The sequence below is a fragment of the Myotis daubentonii genome, chromosome 1 (genome assembly GCF_963259705.1).
Source record: "Myotis daubentonii chromosome 1, mMyoDau2.1, whole genome shotgun sequence".
Lineage (NCBI taxonomy): Eukaryota > Metazoa > Chordata > Mammalia > Chiroptera > Vespertilionidae > Myotis > Myotis daubentonii.
Genome location: NC_081840.1, coordinates 7,776,730 through 7,796,780, shown reverse-complemented (window position 1 = coordinate 7,796,780; position 20,051 = coordinate 7,776,730). Strand labels below are relative to the sequence as shown.

Here is a 20,051-nt window from a genome sequence, read left to right as displayed (position 1 = left end):
CTATCAAGCCAATTGGCTGTGAGGACCAGCTGTGTCTACAATGGGAGAACTGCTGTACTGGAGACACCCTTATGGGGAAGGACTTGCTTCAGTGGGGCTTTGGTGCTCACTGAGTCTGCCCCTTGTGTGTGTCTCTTATGGATGTGAAGAGTTGTACTCTGGTATGGTCTCACTCTGGCCACTTGGTACACTGGCTCTTGGATCTCCAAGGAGGTGCAAAGTCAGCCACTGCATGAGGCCACCCAGCAGGAGCTACAGAGAGATCTTCAGATTCCTCCTCTTTGTTTGGGATTTGGAAGTGCCCAGATGAGGCCCAGCAGGCTGCGTCTTTTGGAAGCTTTGATGCTCTTTGACCTAGCAGCAGTTTGTTAGGTCTTAGATTGCAAAAGAACAGGCCATTCATATGCAAAAGCCTCTGCTCACAGCTTGGGTGGGGTAATAAATTGGGTGAGGCGGGGTCTCAGGGAATCATCAGGTCGGAGCAAACCGCAATGGCTGCCAGTCTGCTCTGTCTCAGAGAGGTCTCAGGGTCTCTGTGTCCCGTGGTCCCATGCAGGAACAATGATCGCTGCAAGCACCTCTAAGAGAATGCCGCCCTCGTGTTCCTGTCCCGATGCCAGACAGTCCAGTTTCTCCCTGCGTGGGTCCCCAGAGTCTCACCCGGAACTGGAGTTCAGAGCAATTGGGAGCTTGTATCTCCCTCCTGATTGAAAAAGACAACAGCGTACCCAGCCCGTTTCCTCCTGCGCCTCCCTACCTCCGCACTTCTACACCTCTGCACCTCCTACCAGTTTCAATGTGCTTTTCTCTTTCCTTCTAGTTGTAGAATTTCCACTCATCCATCCTTCCCGTGGTTCTGGATGATACCCGTTTTGTCTTTTAGTTGTATTTTTGACGTGGTTGTGCGAGGCAGCAAGTAGTACAAGTGTGTTGATAAACATTTTATTTTATATGAACATTATTTTGGAGACCTTCCATTAAGTTCAAAATAGTTTAGAATTGTTTGAGCTTGCTTTGGGCACAGTTTGTACTTTCGATATTACATGTTCCTACATTTGAATAGTAGTTTGAAATAAGCATCAAGATTGTCAAGATAAGAGATAGACTTTGATTTATTTCAATTCTGATCTTCTGTGAGTCCACCTGGAGTTACTTATTTATGTTTAAAATTTAAAGCAGTGAATGAAACAGAATGGCTGTGGTGAACATTTGAACACCATGCCCAGTAGAATCTAAATTGAAGGGAAATCTCTCCAGTTTACTTTTGAAATGAATGCATATAGCTGACTCCACATGGGTTGAGGATCATCTGTGGCTTGTAAATATATTATTAAAACCTAGTAGGAACCACAGCAACTGTTTAGAACTTTGATGAACCAAATGTTATTTGGGGGCAAAGTATTTTATTGCTGCTATTACTTGGACTTGATGGCACATGGTGATAAAGCAGGTTGACTTTCAGTTGGTATTCCAGATACTAATATATGTAGTACACCCAGATACACCCAGATTTTACACAGATTCATTCATAATGCAGCCACATAAAACAGCAACCATTTGATTATGCTCACGGATACTGTGGGTCAGGGGTTTGGTCAGGGCACAGTCCACAACCTATCTCTAGTTGATGACGTTGGAGGCCTCATCTGGGAAGACTTGCATAGCTTGGGGCTGGAATGACTAAAGGCGTCTAGATGATATGTTTGGGCTCTGGGATGGGGTGGCTTGCAGGCTGGGCTTAGTCAGAATTGTTGGCTGGAGACTTGCACATTGCCTCTCCCTGGGGCTTGGCCTGGCAGAATTCTGAGAAGGGTCCCTAGGAGGACGTTTCTGAAGAGAGTGTTCTAGACAGCCAGGTGGAAGCTGCACGTCGTTTTATAACCTGGCCTCGGGAGTCATATGACTCGTGCCTTACTCTCTTGGTTGAAGTAGCCACAAGCCCGTCTAGACTCAAAGCATGGATTCAAGGAGGCGTCCCTGAGGAACCAAACCCGAAGAGCCTCGTCCACAGCTGGGTTTCATTTCGATGAGAAGACCTTGGACCTCAGTCAGGAATTGGCATGTGGGAAGAACGTAAACAATTCGTGACCAGAAAATAGGACAGGAAATTGCAGACCTTAAACGTCAGGCCTTTATTATAGCAAATAACTCACTACCACTAAACCCATATCCGCATCCTATTGTTTATATAACAGTAAGAATCCCAGAGGGACAAAGACCGATTGTCACCAAAAGGAAGAAGTAAACACTGCGTCTATACCACCCGGCGGGTGGGTGGTATTGGTTTGGTGAGTGAGCAGGAGAGCCCCAAACCAGGAAAAATTCCTAGGCCTCCAGAACGAACGTTAATGTGCAAGAGAGAAAGAAAGGGCACCAAGCAGGGACAGTAGCTCCCTTGGGGGAGTCAGGGCTACCTGAATGCCCGAGGAGACTTGGGCTTCACATGCAGAGGAAACACACTGTGCGGTGGGGCCTTGACTTACGAGTTTAATTCATTCCGTGACAGAGCTCGTAACTCAAATTACGTGTATGTCAAATCAATTTTCACCATTACAATGAATTGAAATGCCATTAATCCGTTCCGGACACCCAAAAAACGAAGTTTTGCAAAATAACTGTAAGCACAAATGCGAGCACAACACTGATGCTTCAACTAAGAGCTAACCGCTTAAAGTGAACGAGTGAGACACGTGATGCTGGGCTGATGTTGTGGCGTTCACTGTGACGCTCGCGGCGCCAACTAGCGGTGGGGTATCTGAAGCTGGCTCGTAACCTGAATTTTAGCTCGCAACTCAAAGCAAAAAATCGGCCGAGAGACGGCTCGTATCCCAAAAAACTCGTTAGTCGGGACACTCGTAAGTCAAGGCCCCACTGTCGTTTAACAAATAATTTTCAAAACTATGAATTAAGAGAAAAATATTATACAATTTTTAACTTGCTTTTGTGATTTGTTGGCCTGAATCCTTTTCAGAAAATGAGATTTCACACCAGTACCCAGAGCCTCTTGCTAAAATCGAGGTGGAACTAACCTTACTTTGAAATGGCCGTTCAGATCCACAGCTCAGTACCTTGTCAAGGTCTTGCTGTAGGTTCTGTGCTTGCCTCCTTCCTTCTCCTGCCTTCCCGAGGTAGCTGTCATGGAGGGTTCTCCAATCTCCGAGTTCACAATGGCTTAGGCTGTTCTATGTTCACATCTCTTTAAGCTCTACTGAAAGGCTGAAAGGCTGGACACTAGCCGTTGAGCCGTGGTCGCATGTCTCTCAGGCTGGGGGCACAGGTTTTGGCGGAGGTCAGGGATGTTTCCGGCCCGCGCCTCACATCGCTTCGTGCAGAGGCTGCCTCGCTCCTGCCTCTGGTCAGCGCAGATCTGACAATAGCCCCTGAACTTCGGAATCCCAGGCTGCTCCACTTTTCTCAGTTCCATCACTTCATCCTTGGACGCCTTTCTGAGTATAGATGATGGACGATGGCTGGTGCTAGGCATGGATTTTTGCTGCATTTTGATGTTACCGTGGTGTCAGTTGATGTATGTTTAAGGTCTTGATAGGAAGCTCCGGTGGGAGAGGAAAGGCCTGCTTGGGGCCAGGCCGTCACCGGAGCTGGTGCAGCTCCCTCCTGTCCTTCAAGGCAGCGAGGACAGATGAGCTGCCACGGGGACTGGCTCCGTTAGCGGTGGATCAGATAATTTGGATGTTTATGCTGAGGGTTACAGTCATTCCTTTTCTGTGCTGATGTGCTGTGATGTGCTCGCTGGACCATGGTTTTAATTTTTTTTCCTTCATACTAGTATTTCTCCTGAAAATTCCCGAAACACTAACACAAAATAATCCAGAGAGCTCTCCGGCCCCCATGATTGAGGTGACTTTACAGAGGGCTTTTCAACTCAGTCCCACTCATATGCAGGACATTTCTACCCCCCACACCCACAGAAAACACTTCTCACCTTCGTTTTCAACTCCGGCTGAACCCTCGCGGGTCAGAGACCACCTGCATTTGGGGAGTCAGCGGCACTTCCACCTTCCGCGGCCCCTTTAGTGTCCATCCCTTCCAGTTCCGAGCCACATTTACCTCAGCGACTCATTTTACTCGATTTCACTCCTTTTGCCTCTAGAACTGCAGTTCCCATGTGAGAAGAGCAGTTGTCACCTGCTTTTCAGCAGGGTGCTGCGATCGTCACGGAAACAGGCCCGTTCGCTACTGCAAAAGATGCCACTCGAATCACCACAGTAACGAAGTGGGGGCTGCCTCCGAGACCCACCTCTACCAGACCTCCCCTCCTCCCATCAACACGCGAGAATGTGGCGCCGAGGAGCTGGTCTGCGCCGTGGAGGCCGTGATCAGGTAACGGGCAGTTGATAAGTCGCTTCTTCTGAAAGCACCGCCCTGGCGTGGCGCCACCCTTCTCGCCTTGGGATGTGTAAATCCAGTTCCACCTCAAGTGCCCTCAGCCCAGCACAGTGTTGCCATGATGAGGTTTTAATTCATTCACTCAACAAATATTTTTGTTCTATGCCAGGCATGCGTAAGGCACTTGAGGGGCAGAAGGGAATACAGGGTAGTCTGTGCCCTCAGGTTACCCACGTAGGGGCTGTGAAAACAGGAGCGCGTAATGGTGATCCAGAATGGTGAGCGCAGCGATAGTATAGCTTTGGGTCTTAGGGGGAATCAAGTGGGGGCACCAGTCAGCTAAGGGGTGGGCTTGACTGACAGCTGCGAAGTGGGGAGAACTCTGGGTAATTCAGTCCTGGGGTCAAGCAGAGGCTGTGCGGTATGACAGGGGCCAATCCTGCAGGCTTTTTCTTCTTCTATCACAGGACAAAGAAAGGAGTTTTAGAAATGGTAACATCTAGACTTGTTCTCTTTTTGTATAATATTCATTAAGGCAAGATTCTTAAAAAGTAAAGGAATAATATTAGGATGCAGGATTTAAGGATAGGCACTCATTCTTTTCTGTTTCATCCCAGTGGCTGACACAGTAGAAATGAGATAAAACATCGCAGATTTCTGGAAATAGAAAAAAAAGGAACCATACTGCACATGTTTTTCTAGTTTTATTCAAATGCATGTTTTATTTCTCTAACTGTAATCACAGTGTATCCACAATTCTTTTTGATATAACATTATACTATTTGCTCTTTTCGATGTTGTTATGTAGTTTCCATATTTATAATTTTTAGTGGATACGCACTATTTATTTAGATTGCTTTTTCCACCATTAAATATTTAGAATGTTTTGAATTTTTTACTATTATAAATAAGTGATAAATATTTTTTTGTGTTGTGCTGTTTCTATATTATTTTCTTAGGGTAGATGACCAGATGTGGTTGACAGGGGCAAAGAAAATGAATATTTTAATGGCTTTATTACATTACCAAACTGACTTTTAAAGGGTGTATATGAATTTATAATGCCAACAGTACTGTATGATATTGCTAGTACTTTCCAATATTGGGTATTATTTTTTAAAACTGTCACTTGTTTAGCAAATTGAAAGGGAGTCTTTGTTGCTCGTTTTCAGGTTTTTGAATACTAGATATTGAATATTTTTCCATTGGGTACAAGTTCCTCGGTCTCTCCTTGCATCATACATTTGATGTCCACACAGCTTCACGTTAGATACAGGGGGAGCATTGACTTCTGGTGGGATGGGTGGTGACCTGGAAGCCGAAGGCCTCAGTTCTGCTTGATTCTAATTGGCTGGAGGGAGTAGCCTCTTGGTGCTTCAGTTTGCTCATTATAAAATGGGGATGGTGTACAAAACAGTAAGGAAATGAAATTAGGCTTCTTGGAGTAACTCCTACCAATTTCAAAGATGCCTAAATGTTTATGAAGTAATTTCTCTGAATAGGTCATCATCAGGAATGTGCTTTTCGATAGTCTAACTTAAATCTCTCCTCTTGGCCCTGGCTGATGTGGCTCAGTTGGTTGGACAGTCATCTAGTACACCAAACGGTCACAGGTTCAATTCCCAGACAGGTCACATACCCAGGTTGCGTACGGGAGACAATTGATTGACATTTCTCTCTCACATGGATGTTTCTTTCTCCCTCTCCCTACCTCTCTCTCTAAAATAAAATAAGAACAAAATCTCTCCTCTTTGGCAGCTTATTGAAAGAAGCCGAGTTCCACGCTGAGCAGCGGGAACATGAGCTGAATCGCAGGCGGCAGCTGGGACTTTCCTCTTCCCACCATTCCCTGGAGAACGCTGACTTTGATAACAAGGATGACGATAAACACGACCAGCGGCTGCTCAGTCAATTTGGAATATGGTTCTTAGTAAGAAAAGAAGTTGACTATTCTCTGCTTTCTTATTTCTCATTCTAACATTACACTGATGAGGGATTTCTCCTTTCTTTTTAAAGAAGTTAAATAGTAAATGGTGAAACATTAACCTTGGCAATGGGACACTATACCTTGGACAGTGGCACTCAACCCTGGGCTGCCCATTAGATTTATGGGGGAGGCTTTTAAAAAATGGCTATGCCGCCTGGCCGGTGTGGCTCAGAGGTTGAGTGTCAACCCATGAACCAGGAGGTCACAGTTCCCTTCCCGGTCAGGGCACATGCCCAGGTTGCGGGCTTGGTCCCAGAAGGGGGTATGCAGGAGGCAGCTGATCGATGATTCTCATCATTGATGTTTCTCTCTCTTTCTCCTTCTCCCTTCCTATCTCTGAAATCAATAAAAATATATATTTTAAAAAATGGCATTGCCCAGATTTCACTCTAGATTCTTGGGAACTTTTTTTTTAAAAAAATATATTTTATTGATTTTTTGCAGAGAGGAAGGGAGAGGGACAGAGAGTTAGAAACATCGATCAGCTGCCTCCTGCACGCCCCCTACTGGGGATGTGCTTGCAGCCTAGGTACATGCCCTTGACCGGAATCGAACCTGGGACCCTTGAGTCCCCAGGCCGACGCTCTATCCACTGAGCCAAACCGGCTAGGGTGTCTTGGGAACTTTTAAAAGGCTTTCTAGTTGATTCTAATGAGTAGTTTAAAATGCACCTTTGACAGGAAACAAATGGGAAAACAGCTAGGGTATATTGTGAAATATTGATTTACAGATCATTCATATCCTATTGTCTGTGTACATTTTTCTTGAAAGTTCAGCCTCTGTGGAGTTTTTTTTTTTTTGGTGTGTGTTTTTTTTAGTTATTGTAAGTCTGTCTAACAGCCAAAAAATTATAGCCAAACTAACACAAGGAATTTGTGTTATTGACTGATTCAGCCGCAACATTCATTCCGTAAAGATCAAACATATAATCCAGAGTCTCAAGCAAGCTGGATTTGCCAGTTCTTCCGAGAAGCAGACTTTTGTTTCTGCCCATTAGAGATGTGAATTACGTCTCCATAGTGATACATCGCTTGTGCTTTCACATGGTTACTTGAAAAAGTCTTTTTTTAAAAAAATCACATTGGGATTCAGTTGTTGATTTCACTTGTCTTGTTCTTAGGACTTATTGTCTAATGACCCGATGACTACTATTGTGAGCTTTTTGAAGGCAAGGATAGGGTTTTATTTATTTTTTATGTTCCTGAATCCTAATCTACTGCTCAATAAAAGATTATTTCAGAATAAACACATGAATGAATAATTAATTGTTTTAAAATGTCTATTTATAACGTGGTGAATTAGGAGGTGGGGGCTCTAACATTTCAGAATTATTACTGATAGAAATTCTCAGCTAAATCTGATCATGTTAGACCTGAAATGTATATAACTATTTTTTTTTTTACTGAAGATATTTATGAACTTTTACCTTGTAGACTTAACGTTCTACAAGCATCCATCTAGTGCAGATTATGTAATATATTTCTTATCGGAGAAAAGTCCTATTGGAAGGTGCAAGCTTAAGGGGAAAGGGTTGTTGGAATCCACCTCTCCTGGAGAGAGGAACACAGTTTCTAAGATAAGTGAGGCTCCATCATTTAGGAAACTATGTTTTTTCTGCCTTTACATGAGGATGGAATAATTACCTAACGATGGACGGAGGCTGAAGCAGAGTCTCATCTGTCTGTTCCCAGGTGAGCCTCTGCACACCCAGTGAGAACACTCCGACGGAAAGCTTGGCCAGGCTGGTGGCCATGGTGTTCCAGTGGTTCCACTCCACGGCCTACATGATGGACGATGAAGTTGGAAGTTTGGTGGAAAAACTGAAGCCTCAGTTTGTCACCAAGTGGTTGAAAACAGTGTGCGATGTTCGCTTTGACGTCATGGTCATGTGCCTTCTTCCCAAGCCAATGGAATTTGCCAGGGTAAGTGAGGGCCGATGGCTTGGGCCTGGCTGGAGAGGAGGACTTGGGGAGAAGCACCGCCTTAGCTGTTAGAGTGTGATCAGTGTCTGTAGAAGAGGAAAATGTCTTCATGTTTTAGTCGGTACAGCTAAATGAGTTTAGTTTAGTGGCTACATTTTAGGTGATGTCCTGCTTCGATGCTGGTTTGGGATGGGGAAGAATGGAAGATGAGTGTGTGAGGTGTCTTTAAGAATTTAGTCCGGCTGGCGTGGCTCAGTGGTTGTGTCGACCTATGAACCGGGAGGTCATGGTTCGATTCCCAGTCATGGCACATGCCCGGGTTATGGGCTTGATTCCCAGTGTGGGGCATGCAGGAAGCAGCTGATGAATGATTCTCTCTCATCATTGACGTTTCTATCTCTCTCTCCCTCTCCCTTCCTTTCTGAAATCAATAAAAATATATTAAAAAAAGAATTTAAGGGAGTATTCTTTCCTGACATTGCTGAAGATATTTTTATATCAAGAAACAGAAAGTAAAAGCCTCTCTGTGAGGTTGCTAGTCCTTTTCTGGGCTACAGTCTGTGGAAAGGCTAACGTTCGACGATGGGCAATTTCTGTGGTTTCACATATGCCCTGGAGAGGAACGGTGGAGTCCTTGCCCTCCCACTTGGAATGCCAAAAAGCTTAGGAGCAGCCACATCTTTTTTGTTTTCTCCTCTGACTTATAGGCCACATTTCCCTGTGTTTATCCTTTGGCGCTGCCTCAGTGGACCCCAGGCTTCAGATGTGTGGTTGAGAAGACCCCTTATTTCTTGACTACATTATAATTTGTGTCTAACCCAGAGTCAGTTTTTTCTAATTTTTTTTTCAGAGTCAGTTTTTGGCAGCAATATATGAAATTTTTTTCAAGGTATTTTTTAAGTTTGTGTGTGTGTGTGTGTGTGTGTGTGTGTGCGCGTGCGTTTTCTTTCAAGGATATCTTGAGGCAATTTTCATTTTAAATAAGACATTTAAGAATAAAACAGAACACAGACCATCTAAAAGCGTAGTTATTTGTTAGATTTTCAGGACTTGAGCGTTCTGTGCATTTACCAAAATGCACTTCTTCTTTGGTGCCACCTAGTGACTCACATATAAAACTGGATTTTTACATAATGGAAATTCCCCACTTCCTGGCATTCTTTTTTTTTTTTAATATATATATATATATATATATATATATATATATATATATATATATATATATATATAATTGATTTCAGAGTGGAAGGGAGAGGGAGAGAGAGATAGAAACATCAACAATGAGAGAAAATAATTAATCGGTTGCCTCCTACACGCCTCACAATGGGGTTCGACCCTGAAACCTGGGCATATGCCATGACCAGGAATCGAACTGTGATCTCCTGATTCATAGGTCAACGCTCAACCACTGAGCCACGCCGGTCGGGCTTTCCTGGCATTCTTTGACTGTGTTGATATGTTTTCTATTATTATTTCTTTCTGAATAGCATAGGGCTGGTGTAATCTGACTCTGGAAGATACAAAGAAATGATTATATTGGAAGGAAAACTTCTCTCACTTGGGCCCCATGATTGGGGGCCTGTGTATTAACTGGCAGCAGACATTAACAGGAGAAGAGATAAAGTTATTTATACTTTTATGCAGGAGTATTCAGATATGAATAACTTTCTCAATATCCACAGATACAAGGTTGTTAGTACTTGAATGTGAAGATAAGGAAAGTTCTTTTGGGCTTTTTGATGGAACAAAGCCCAGAAGGACCAAAGTTTACAGTAGTAGAAATCTGTTTTTCTCTCAAGTGCAGTACAGGTACAACTGCACATATTTGTAATGGGTTTGTCAAACTTTAGAAATAGAATGCTCCAATAGTATTCCTGGTAGGAATACCTTTTTGGAATTTTCAGTGGGACAATTCACATTCAGTTGTGATTAATATTTGGATCGATTTGTAACTATGGTTTTTTTTTTCTTCTTCTTCTTCTTTTTTTGTAACTAATGGATCCTGATGGTAGATTCTTACAGATCTCACTCAGAGAACACTGGGCCCAGGATTCAGATATAATGAAATCCTTGCGTATAATTGTAACAAAGTACGTTCTGTTCTTTTCTCCTGTGGCTGTTGAATGCCGTCAGGTTGGTGGATACTGGGATAAGTCTTGCAGCACAGTGACTCAGCTGAAGGAGGGTCTCAACCGAATCCTCTGCCTGATCCCCTACAATGTAATCAATCAGTCTGTGTGGGAGTGTATTATGCCGGAATGGCTGGAAGCCATCAGAACAGAAGTCCCAGATAACCAGTTAAAAGAGTTCAGGGAAGTATTAAGGTGGGTAAGTAGTTTAATGAAGTCACTGTAATTATAATATCTAACATTTATTGAGCATGTACTGTGTGCCAGGCACTGTGCTAAGCCTTTTATATAATCTTGCTTACTTTTTAACAAAATCCTTTAGAGAAACTTGAAGGCCCAAATGAAAGAGTTGCTATATATCATGCTAAGATGGTTTGGAATTGTTCAGAAGAGATTTTGTTCTTGTGGAATAATAGATATACCATATTATTTGCTTATTTTCACACATAATTATGGTTTGGATAAAGTGGGAAAAGTGCAAAAGGAAAATGTTTTCAGATGCTGGGAAACAACTCTCATTCTTTAGAAATGCAATGCCTCCCATTAAATCTAATGTGAGTATGAACGCTAATGCTATTTACAACCGTATGAATTATTTATATCTATTCCAATGACATAAGCTATTCCCGTAAAATGAAACATGCTAATAACAGTTCAGAACACAGACTAATCTGAAGTGTTTGGCTTCCCAAAATAAATATTAGAAACGCACCGGTAGGTCCTACTATGTGCCCATTGGTCATTTACTTTTGTTGCTCTGCTTTCCAGCAAAATGTTTGACATTGAGCTCTGTCCTCTGCCTTTTTCAATGGAAGAGATGTTTGGCTTTATTAGTTGTCGGTTCACGGGATACCCTTCTTCTGTGCAGGAACAGGCTTTACTGTGGCTGCATGTAAGTGGATGATACTTTGGGTCATTGTGGGCACTAGTTCTTAGCCTATGGGCTTTAGCTCCTCAGGTAGAGTGGCGGGGAGTTATTGCAGAGTCTATAATCTGTATGTTTGCTGAGGACTATCTGTAGACTAATAATTCATATGCATAGGTAATTGCATTTTAAATATACGTAGCTATAGTTGTGATTTATTAATAAAACACACATTTATGTCGTACTATTACTAAATTCATAGTAGCTTTTGGTCCTTATGTATCTTTCCATCAATAGATACTAAAAGTATTCTAGCTGTGTTGTGGGATTCTGATAAACTTTTGATGTTAAATAGGTCTTTTACTTGGAAAGGTTGAGAGCTACTGATTTAAGGGGTAGTTCATGCTGTTCACTCAGCCTGGAATGACTTTCTGTCCTGTCTCCATTTGTGAACTCCAGCTTCTCTTTTAAAATCCAACTCAAAAATGATCTCATCTATGATGTTTTCTGCTGCTTCACTGCCCCCCATCTTCCCATCAGAATTCATTATTCCTTCCCCCAGCATTCACACAGGTTCTCTCTGTGAATACTATTTCTGTCTAATATTACAGTTAATTTTTGTCTCTTCTCATGGTTATACATGCCTTGAGGGCCGGGACTACGTCTTTTTCATTTTTGAATTTATATCTCCCTTCATCTTTTCTTCTCACCATCTGGGACATGTTTTGAATTTAGTGGGTATTCTTAAAAGTTTACTAAATTGAGTTGAATATCTGATACGAAGTTTGGGCAATTTTTTAAAAGGAGGACAGAACCAATGTAGAGGTTAGCTATGGGTGCAGACACATTTCTGTTTCATGGAAGGATGTGATCCCTAAAGTTTTTCAAGTTGTGAAGATGCCTTTCTGGCTCTAAACCAAGGAACAGTATTTTCCACAAATGACAAAGAGTAAAGGAGATGATTAAAGAAAAGTCACCTTTGGGACTAGAACTTCAACTTTTTATCCCAAGTTAGGTCTCAATAAGATAACTTCTCATTTTAGGAAAGCTAATTCTTCTAAAGATGGCTAGATGTTGTTATTCAGTTGTACACCCTTTGAGCTGTGCCATCTAGGGACAGGACTGTAAACCTCTGTCCCCACCACGGCTGAAACGATTACAGTTTACATGTTTTATGGACTGGGCTTTGCCATAGCTTTGGTTTGAAGGCAGTGCTACAGTTGAAGGAGGATGTAAGCCACTGGTCTGAGCATTTGGGAAATAGAGAGAAAAATATATTGATTGGAGTCGACTCATTTATTAATTAAATGTGGAAACATTTATAGAGCTCCTCTGTGCCAGTCGCTGTAATAGGCGCTGGGATACAACTGGAGAAGCAATGTTCCTTTCCTCCTACTTCCTTTCTTCAAAGAGCTCACAGTGGGAGAGATAATATCAAATAATCAGATGTAATGCAAAGTGATACTTGCTCTAATAAAGGTGTATAGAAAGTTCTAAGAAAGCAGAGCAGAGAATGGATTAATTCTGTCCAAAGGAAGGAGGCATCTATTCCCAGAAAATTCATTACAGATAAGGTAACTTGATTTTGGCAGGATACCTGAGCTTGCTCCAGAGAGCAAGAGCAGATGGGACATTCAAATGGGAGTGGGGACATGCTCACAGATTATTACTAGTTCAGGACAAAGGTGATGAGCTAAGACATTATCAGTGGCATGGAAAGGAGGGACCACATAAAGAGGCACTTCAAAGTGTTATTAGAAAGAACCTGATGATTTATTTGATGTGGGGAGTGGGGTTCAGTGGTACCACTGATTTTCTTAGTACAATACATTGAGGATGACTATGCTGATAGAATATGTGGAAGGCTAAGCGTCCTTATGTTCAATAGTTCACTGATAAAAATGTTAGGTGTAGTTTTTATTTGAATTTTAAAGTTTATATTTTTGGGGGATATATATGCCTTTTTCCCTCAGGTATTATCGGAGTTAGACATCACGGTTCCACTTCAGCTATTAATAAGCATGTTTTCTGATGGAGTTAATTCTGTCAAAGAACTGGCAAATCAAAGAAAATCAAGAGTCAATGAACTGGCAGGGAACCTTGCAGCTCGAAGGGTAATTATGCCACAACTGTTTTTGTCTTATTAAGATTTTGCGGATTATACTGGGTCTAAAAGTAGCCTCACGTAAACTTCTCTGAAAATGCTTTTTCATTCCATCTCTCTCTGGAACCTTTTAAGCACATAAGTAATAGAAAGCATTAATCTAATATATGTTTGGTTAGGTCCGTAATTAATAAGTTAAGTTATTGAGTTTTCATTTTTCTTTGAGTTTTTCTCCTTTACATACCTATTAGTTATCTCTTATCTTTGATGAAAGCAAAACAAAACAAAACAAAACAAAACCCCCCATACCGCTTTTTGGGTACTTTTTTTGGAGGGGGGGGCTGAGGGTGGGGGTGTCCCTGACAAATAAGAATTCTTTACCAGCTACTGAGCAGATAGCTGCTTTACTTTAAGGATGAAGAGTTTGGATTTTTTTTTTTTTATTGTGTTTTGGGAAGATAACATCAACTGGTGGTGACCATGAGTGATACTGTCACTATGAACCAACTAAGTCCATTTTATTAACCCCTTTAAACCCATTTTATTGACTCCTTTGAACCTTTGTGGATGAGAGAAGTCAATATAGTCTGGTCCAAAGTGTATGAAAACTGTTGGAAATTTTTTTTATGCTCACCTGAGGATATGTTTTTTGTTGATTCCAGAGAGAGAGGAGGGTGGGTAGGGAAGGAGGGAGGGAGGGAGGAAGGGAGGGAGAGAGAGAGAGAGAGAGACGAAAGATGAGAGAGAAACATTGATCGGTACATGCCCCAACCGGGGATCAAACCCACAACCTAGGTATGTGCCCTGACTGGGAATTGAACCCACAACCTTTTGGGGTCTGGAACAATGCTCCAATCAACTGAGCTATCCGGTCACGGTTTGTTGGAAGTTTTTGATACTTTTTCTGTGGATGACCTGGTAGAATTTCGGTTGATGTAATGACATTCCCAGACCATGATCAGTTTTGGAGAGGTTGACTCACATCTGATGGTGCGCAGGGACTATTCTAATTTTTCTCTTTGTCAAGCCTCTCCATTACATTTTCCCCACTGTATACCACAGGCCCCCCATCATTCCACCTGATATCTGGGGATTAAAAAATATAACAGTCATGGGATCACAGTTTGTATTCAGCGCTTTTTAAAAGATCTGCCTCATAGGAACCAGCTGCCATTTATAGTTTGCTTTTTTCTTCTGTAATCTTTAATGTTATATTACTTCATTAGCACTTTATTAATAATTAATGACATCACAGAAATGTGAAGCATTTAGGGAAGAGCTCATTATTTTCATTTTACAGCTACTTAACCTGAGGTTAAGTGAACTGAAATGATTTGCCATAGATAACCCTATCAATATCCAGGTATTCTGATTCTTAATGGGATACTCATCTTCTTTTTTTATAATATGGTGTTCAAGGAGCTTGCTTGTTTTAGAGAAATCTTTAAGAGAGAAAATATGTTTTGAAAGTGAAGTACAGGCATGTCAGTCAGGGCCCTGCTACAGAATTTATCCCAGATGGTTCAAATGAAGGGACTTCCATGGAAACTCTGCCGATAGAGTTATGGGAAAGGTTAAGGGAGCAATAAGGGTTGGTGAGCTATTGGTGAACCCACAGTTCAGTAGGAAACCGTTATTCCTCTAAGGCTGAAAGAACAAGGGAAGATTGTTCCTGAAGCCCACACAGAGCTGAAATGATAAGGGGAGGGCTGGCTAGAGGAGCTATGGGATGATGGAGAGGCTGCCAGAGACGTAGCATCAGAGCAGGCCAAGGGTGGGAGAAATAGTCCTACCTATGTCTCCTTTAGCTTCAGGTCTTCTGCTGGCACCTCCCATTGACTTAACACAACAGGAAGCCAGCCAGCAAGAGAGCCAGGAACGACTCAGTCCTTGGCATTCTTGGGCTTAGGTGCAGGGAAGAGCAGGGCAATGAGAGCCTGGGGGGGTTGTGTTGGCACATGGGGGGTTGGTTGGCACACGGAGAATAACCAGTAAACAGGTTTGACTTGTGTTGTTTTCCCAGGATAGTTTAATCATTATAATATCCAGAGGCCATTTGTCTTTAAACAGTCTTGTCTATCTGACATTCTGTGCTTATATTTCTAAAGCTAATCCTGCAATTTTTTACTTCTGTTAAATTCTCATTTTTTTTTTAGGTTATGGTTTTAGGTAGATGCAGACAATTTAGTTTAATTAGGAATGTTTGATGGGATGAAAAATATAATGACAAAGACAGCTGCCTTCGTTCTTTAGAATGCTGATGTTTTATTCACCTGACAGAAAGTTTGGATAATTTTATTTCTTATTTTTGTATTTTGAGAAGATTTATAGTAGTTGGAGGTACTAACGCTATTGGCTAAGAAAGGAAGTCAGTGTGACAGCTGGAAATACCTTCCGATATTTTACATGCCATTTGAGCCTCTGCAAGTTCACTTATGTATGTTGATGTTCCTTCTTCTAGGTGAGTGTTGCCTCTGATCCTGGTCGACGAGTTCAGCACAACATGCTGAGTCCATTTCATAGTCCTTTTCAGAGTCCATTTCGGAGTCCAATGCGTAGTCCTTTTCGCAGCCCTTTCAAGAATTTTGGACACCCAGGAGGAAGGACTATTGACTTTGATTGTGAAGATGATGAAATGAATCTAAATTGTTTCATCCTCATGTTTGATCTTCTCCTGAAGCAGGTAGCTGAAGCGTGAGCTTCCTTTAGTTCAGAGACGAAGGATGAGGAGAGCATTTGTATAGTGATTTTTTGTGTGTGTTGGATATCTTCACACTTACTGAAATGATGCAGCATTACTCAAAACATTTCTCAAACTCCTTTGGGAATTTCCTAAGGAGCCTGAAAAAATACTTGTATAAATGTCTGCAATAATAGTGACATATGAGAATGGATATGAATTTTAGAAACATCCTAGCTTTATTAGAACTGATTCTTTTGAACACATTTGGTGAACATATTGGGTAAGGCAGTTGTTGGGAGAAGAGCAACGTACAACTCTATGGTGATGGGCTGAGCTTAATATATTTTATAAATTGATTTTTGAAGGTAACTTTAAAAGAAGTTTAAGAGGTTTGGTCAGAGGAACATTTCTTTTTAATCTTTAATTTTGAAATAATTTTAGATTTGCAGAAAAGTTGCAAGAATAATACAAAGAATTCCCCAATACTTCTCCCCTAAATTTTTCAGATGTTAACATTTAGCACATTTTATTCTTTCTTTTTCTCTTATTCTGTAAATATATGTATGAAAACTTAATGAACCATTTGAGAGTAAGCTGCAAGCATGATGTTCCTTTATCCTTAAAATTCCAGAATGCATTCTCTAAAAAAATAAGGACATTTTCTTCCATAGCCAAGGACAGATATCAAATCAGTAAATTAATATAATTATAATACTATTATGTAACTTACAGGAATAATTTATTTTTAAAATTGATAGAACTATCATCTTTATAACAAAAGAGAAAAATTATTTTTGATTGAGAACACAATCCAGCATCACCTATTGCAGTTACTTCTCCTGCCTCATTAGTCTTAACCAGAATAGTTCTTCAGTCTTTGTTTATCTTTTATGTTCTCGACATTTAAAAAAAGTCCAGTTATTTTGTAGAATGCCCCTCAATTTGAGTCTCATGTTTCCTTATGAATCGATTTGGGTTGAGCATTTTTTGGCATTAATACCACAGATATGATATTGTGTTCATTTCAGTGCATCAGATCAGAAAGAACATGACATGATAATGTCTCCTTATTGGTGGTGATAACTTGGTTAAGGTGAATTTTGCAGATTTCCCTACTATAAGTCATTATTTTTCCTTGTAATTAATAAGTAGCTTGTAGAGAGATACTTTAAGACTATGAGATTTCCTGTTTCTCATCAGACTTTTACCTGCTAGTGTAGCATCCATGGATGATTCATGCCTGAATCAGTTATTACTATGAGGGTTATCAAAAAATTATTTTCTGATTCCATTATTTAAAAGAATTATTAGTTGGCATTCTATAAAAGGAACAGTTTTCCCTTCTCTCCCATTTATATATTTATTTGTTTATCTACTTACTAGAGGCCCAGTGCATGAATTCGTGCACATGTGGGGTCCCTTGGCCTGGCCAGCAATCGGGGCCGATTGGGGCTGGCCAGCTGGGGGAGGGACTGCAGGAGGTTGGCTGGCCGCGGGAGTTTGGCTGTGGAAGCACACTGACCATCAGGGGGCAGCTTCTGCATTGAACATGTGCCCCCTGGTGGTCAGTGCGCGTCATAGAGACCGGTCGACCAGTCATTCGGTCGACCGATCATAACGGTTGCTTAGGCTTTTATATATATAGATACCCTCATGTACTCATGGATTCTCATTTTATTCAGTGGGTTAGAATTTGTTTCAGTGGGTTAACTTTTATTTTGATGCTTACGTTATCCCATGTTTTGCTAGTGGGAGCCCCTTCAAGCTGGCTCCTGTGTTCTTTTGACATGGTCCGTCATTCTTTGAACAAGTCCTTAATTTCTGGCATGACAAGACATGCCAGGCTCATTTTATATTTTCCTCGCCCCACCCCTGAAACCAGCCATTTCTCCAAGGATCCCTGGTTCCTTTTAGTGGATAATGGTATTTAGAAACCAAAATCTGGACACTAGGTAAGGAGCAGCATTTTCTAAATGTGTAAAACCTCAGAGAGTGATAAGTTTTAAAAAACAATGCCCTTTAAATGTCCTACATGATTTAAAAAATAACTCTCATTACTTTGTCTTATGTATATCGTCTATTATGAAGAATCCATGGAAATCAGTGTATATTCATGGTCTATAAGTCTAACCATCTTTAAATAATTTAATGTTGTCAATTCATGAAAAGTTTCCCCCATTAGCGTGTCAATGCAATAGTGGACAAAAGGACCAAACTCCTTCTTCTTCTTCTTCTTCTTTTTAATTGATATCTTTCAGATGGAGTTACAAGATGATGGGATCACGATGGGTTTAGAGCACAGCATATCAAAAGACATAATTTCCATTATAAACAATGTCTTCCAAGCCCCCTGGGGGGGCTCCCACACCTGCCAGAAGGACGAAAAAGCAATAGAGTGTAACTTGTGTCAGGCTAGCATTCTCTGCTATCAGCTCGCCTGTGAACTCCTGGGGAGACTGGCTCCTAAAGAAGAAAGCCGGCTGGTGGTAAGCAGTTGAAGAAGTGAGGTGGCCGCTGGCTAAGTGTAATAAGGATGCAGTAGTGGTGCAGCGGGGTCTTTCTCCAGGCTTAGCTATGCCCCGTGCTGGGGTATATGTCAAACTGTGTTAAAAAAAAGTTTTCCTTCCACCAAGTCAGGCTCCTGGAATATGAGATGGAGCTACATTATATGGAACTCTTGGGTGAGAAATCTTGAGCCTTGAGTTAGGGTTTGTAGCACACCCATTCACACAATTTTCACAAATACAAAGCATTACTGGTATTCTTGAAATAACTTTTATCCGAAAGTCATATTACAAAGTTTAGATAACAGTGAATACTACAAAATATACATACCAAATATTGAGTAAGTAGATGGGCTATGGACCCCGGGAATTCCTAGGTAACCGCAGTTTGTAAAACTTACTGACTTCATCAACAGCCAATAAAATTTTAATTTCATTTAAAATCGTTTAAATAAGGAACAGCTAATATATAGTATATATTTAGCTACTCCATGCATTAGTTATTTCCTGTTTAGCTTATTTTCCATCGAAGTCACACACATCTATCCTCATACCATCATAGCTAGGATTATTTGCCATCTTCTCTTTTTCTTCCTTTCCCCTAATGTTTGTCTAGGTATAAAGCGACTTAAAAGTATTTTTTGAGGGACAGTATACATTCAGTAAAATGTTCCTTCAGTTTTTAAATACCTTTAGGCCCACCGAACTCGTTAGTCCTACCTGTTGCAAAATAATATCACTGTAGTATGGACTTTTGACATTGTCATTGGGTACTTACTATAAAGCAGTCACAGTAGTAGATGATGTGAAAACAAATTAAAATCAAAAGCTTAGAGTCTAATCAGGAAGATGGTTAAATAAATGAAAAACAGAAGACAGAGTGATGAGCATTCTGAGAGAGGCAGGTACAAGGCAGCTATGGGAGCGCAAGAAGGGACAACAAATCTGCCTCAGAGGTGTGGTAGGGGCCCACAAGGTCTCCCTGGAGGAGATGCTTCCTGAGCTTTATTGAAGGAGGAGTGGAATGAATGAAATGAAAGTGGTAGGAGAGCAGGACTTTTGAGACCCAGAAAACTCTCTGTTTAAATGGTGTAGAGGAAAGTCGGGGATGATACACTCAGGAAACTGCTAGTAGTTCTGTGTTGTTAGAGCAGTGAGGAGGGTGGCAGAGTCGTGAAAGTTGAGTCAAGGAAAGACTCAGTTTTTACTCAGATTTATTAAGGGCTTTGTTTGCCAAACTAAGAAGTTTGGATTTTGTCTCAGTGACAGTGGGGACATGCCAAAGAATTTTAATCAGGTGATGATACACTGTGAATGTGAGAAATTCATCCTGTCAGTGGAGGAGAGAGACGAGGATTTGGACATTGGGGGCAGGGCTCTATCCGAAGGTTAATGTGGTCACTCACGGAAGAAAGCTGGGGGGCCCGAATGGAAACGGTGGTGGATGAAGGGAAGGGGTAGGCCTGACAGACTAATCAGGGAAGGAGCAACAGCACTTGCTCAGTTGGCA

At 41.4% G+C, this 20,051-nt stretch overlaps 1 protein-coding gene across 4 annotated transcripts in view; it reads left to right on the top strand.

Annotated features, from left to right (window-relative positions):
• The window catches only part of UNC79 (unc-79 homolog, NALCN channel complex subunit), a 226,932-nt gene that overhangs the window by 104,198 nt on the left and 102,683 nt on the right, over positions 1-20,051 (top strand). For all 4 annotated transcript variants that reach the window (XM_059687243.1, XM_059687253.1, XM_059687233.1 and 1 more), the window contains exons 12-19: positions 4,112-4,341; positions 6,106-6,277; positions 8,026-8,256; positions 10,390-10,580; positions 11,154-11,277; positions 13,224-13,364; positions 15,816-16,037; positions 18,296-18,523. In XM_059687243.1, the coding sequence (XP_059543226.1) occupies positions 4,112-4,341; positions 6,106-6,277; positions 8,026-8,256; positions 10,390-10,580; positions 11,154-11,277; positions 13,224-13,364; positions 15,816-16,037; positions 18,296-18,523 (1,539 nt within the window). The remainder of the gene's footprint in view (positions 1-4,111; positions 4,342-6,105; positions 6,278-8,025; positions 8,257-10,389; positions 10,581-11,153; positions 11,278-13,223; positions 13,365-15,815; positions 16,038-18,295; positions 18,524-20,051) is intronic.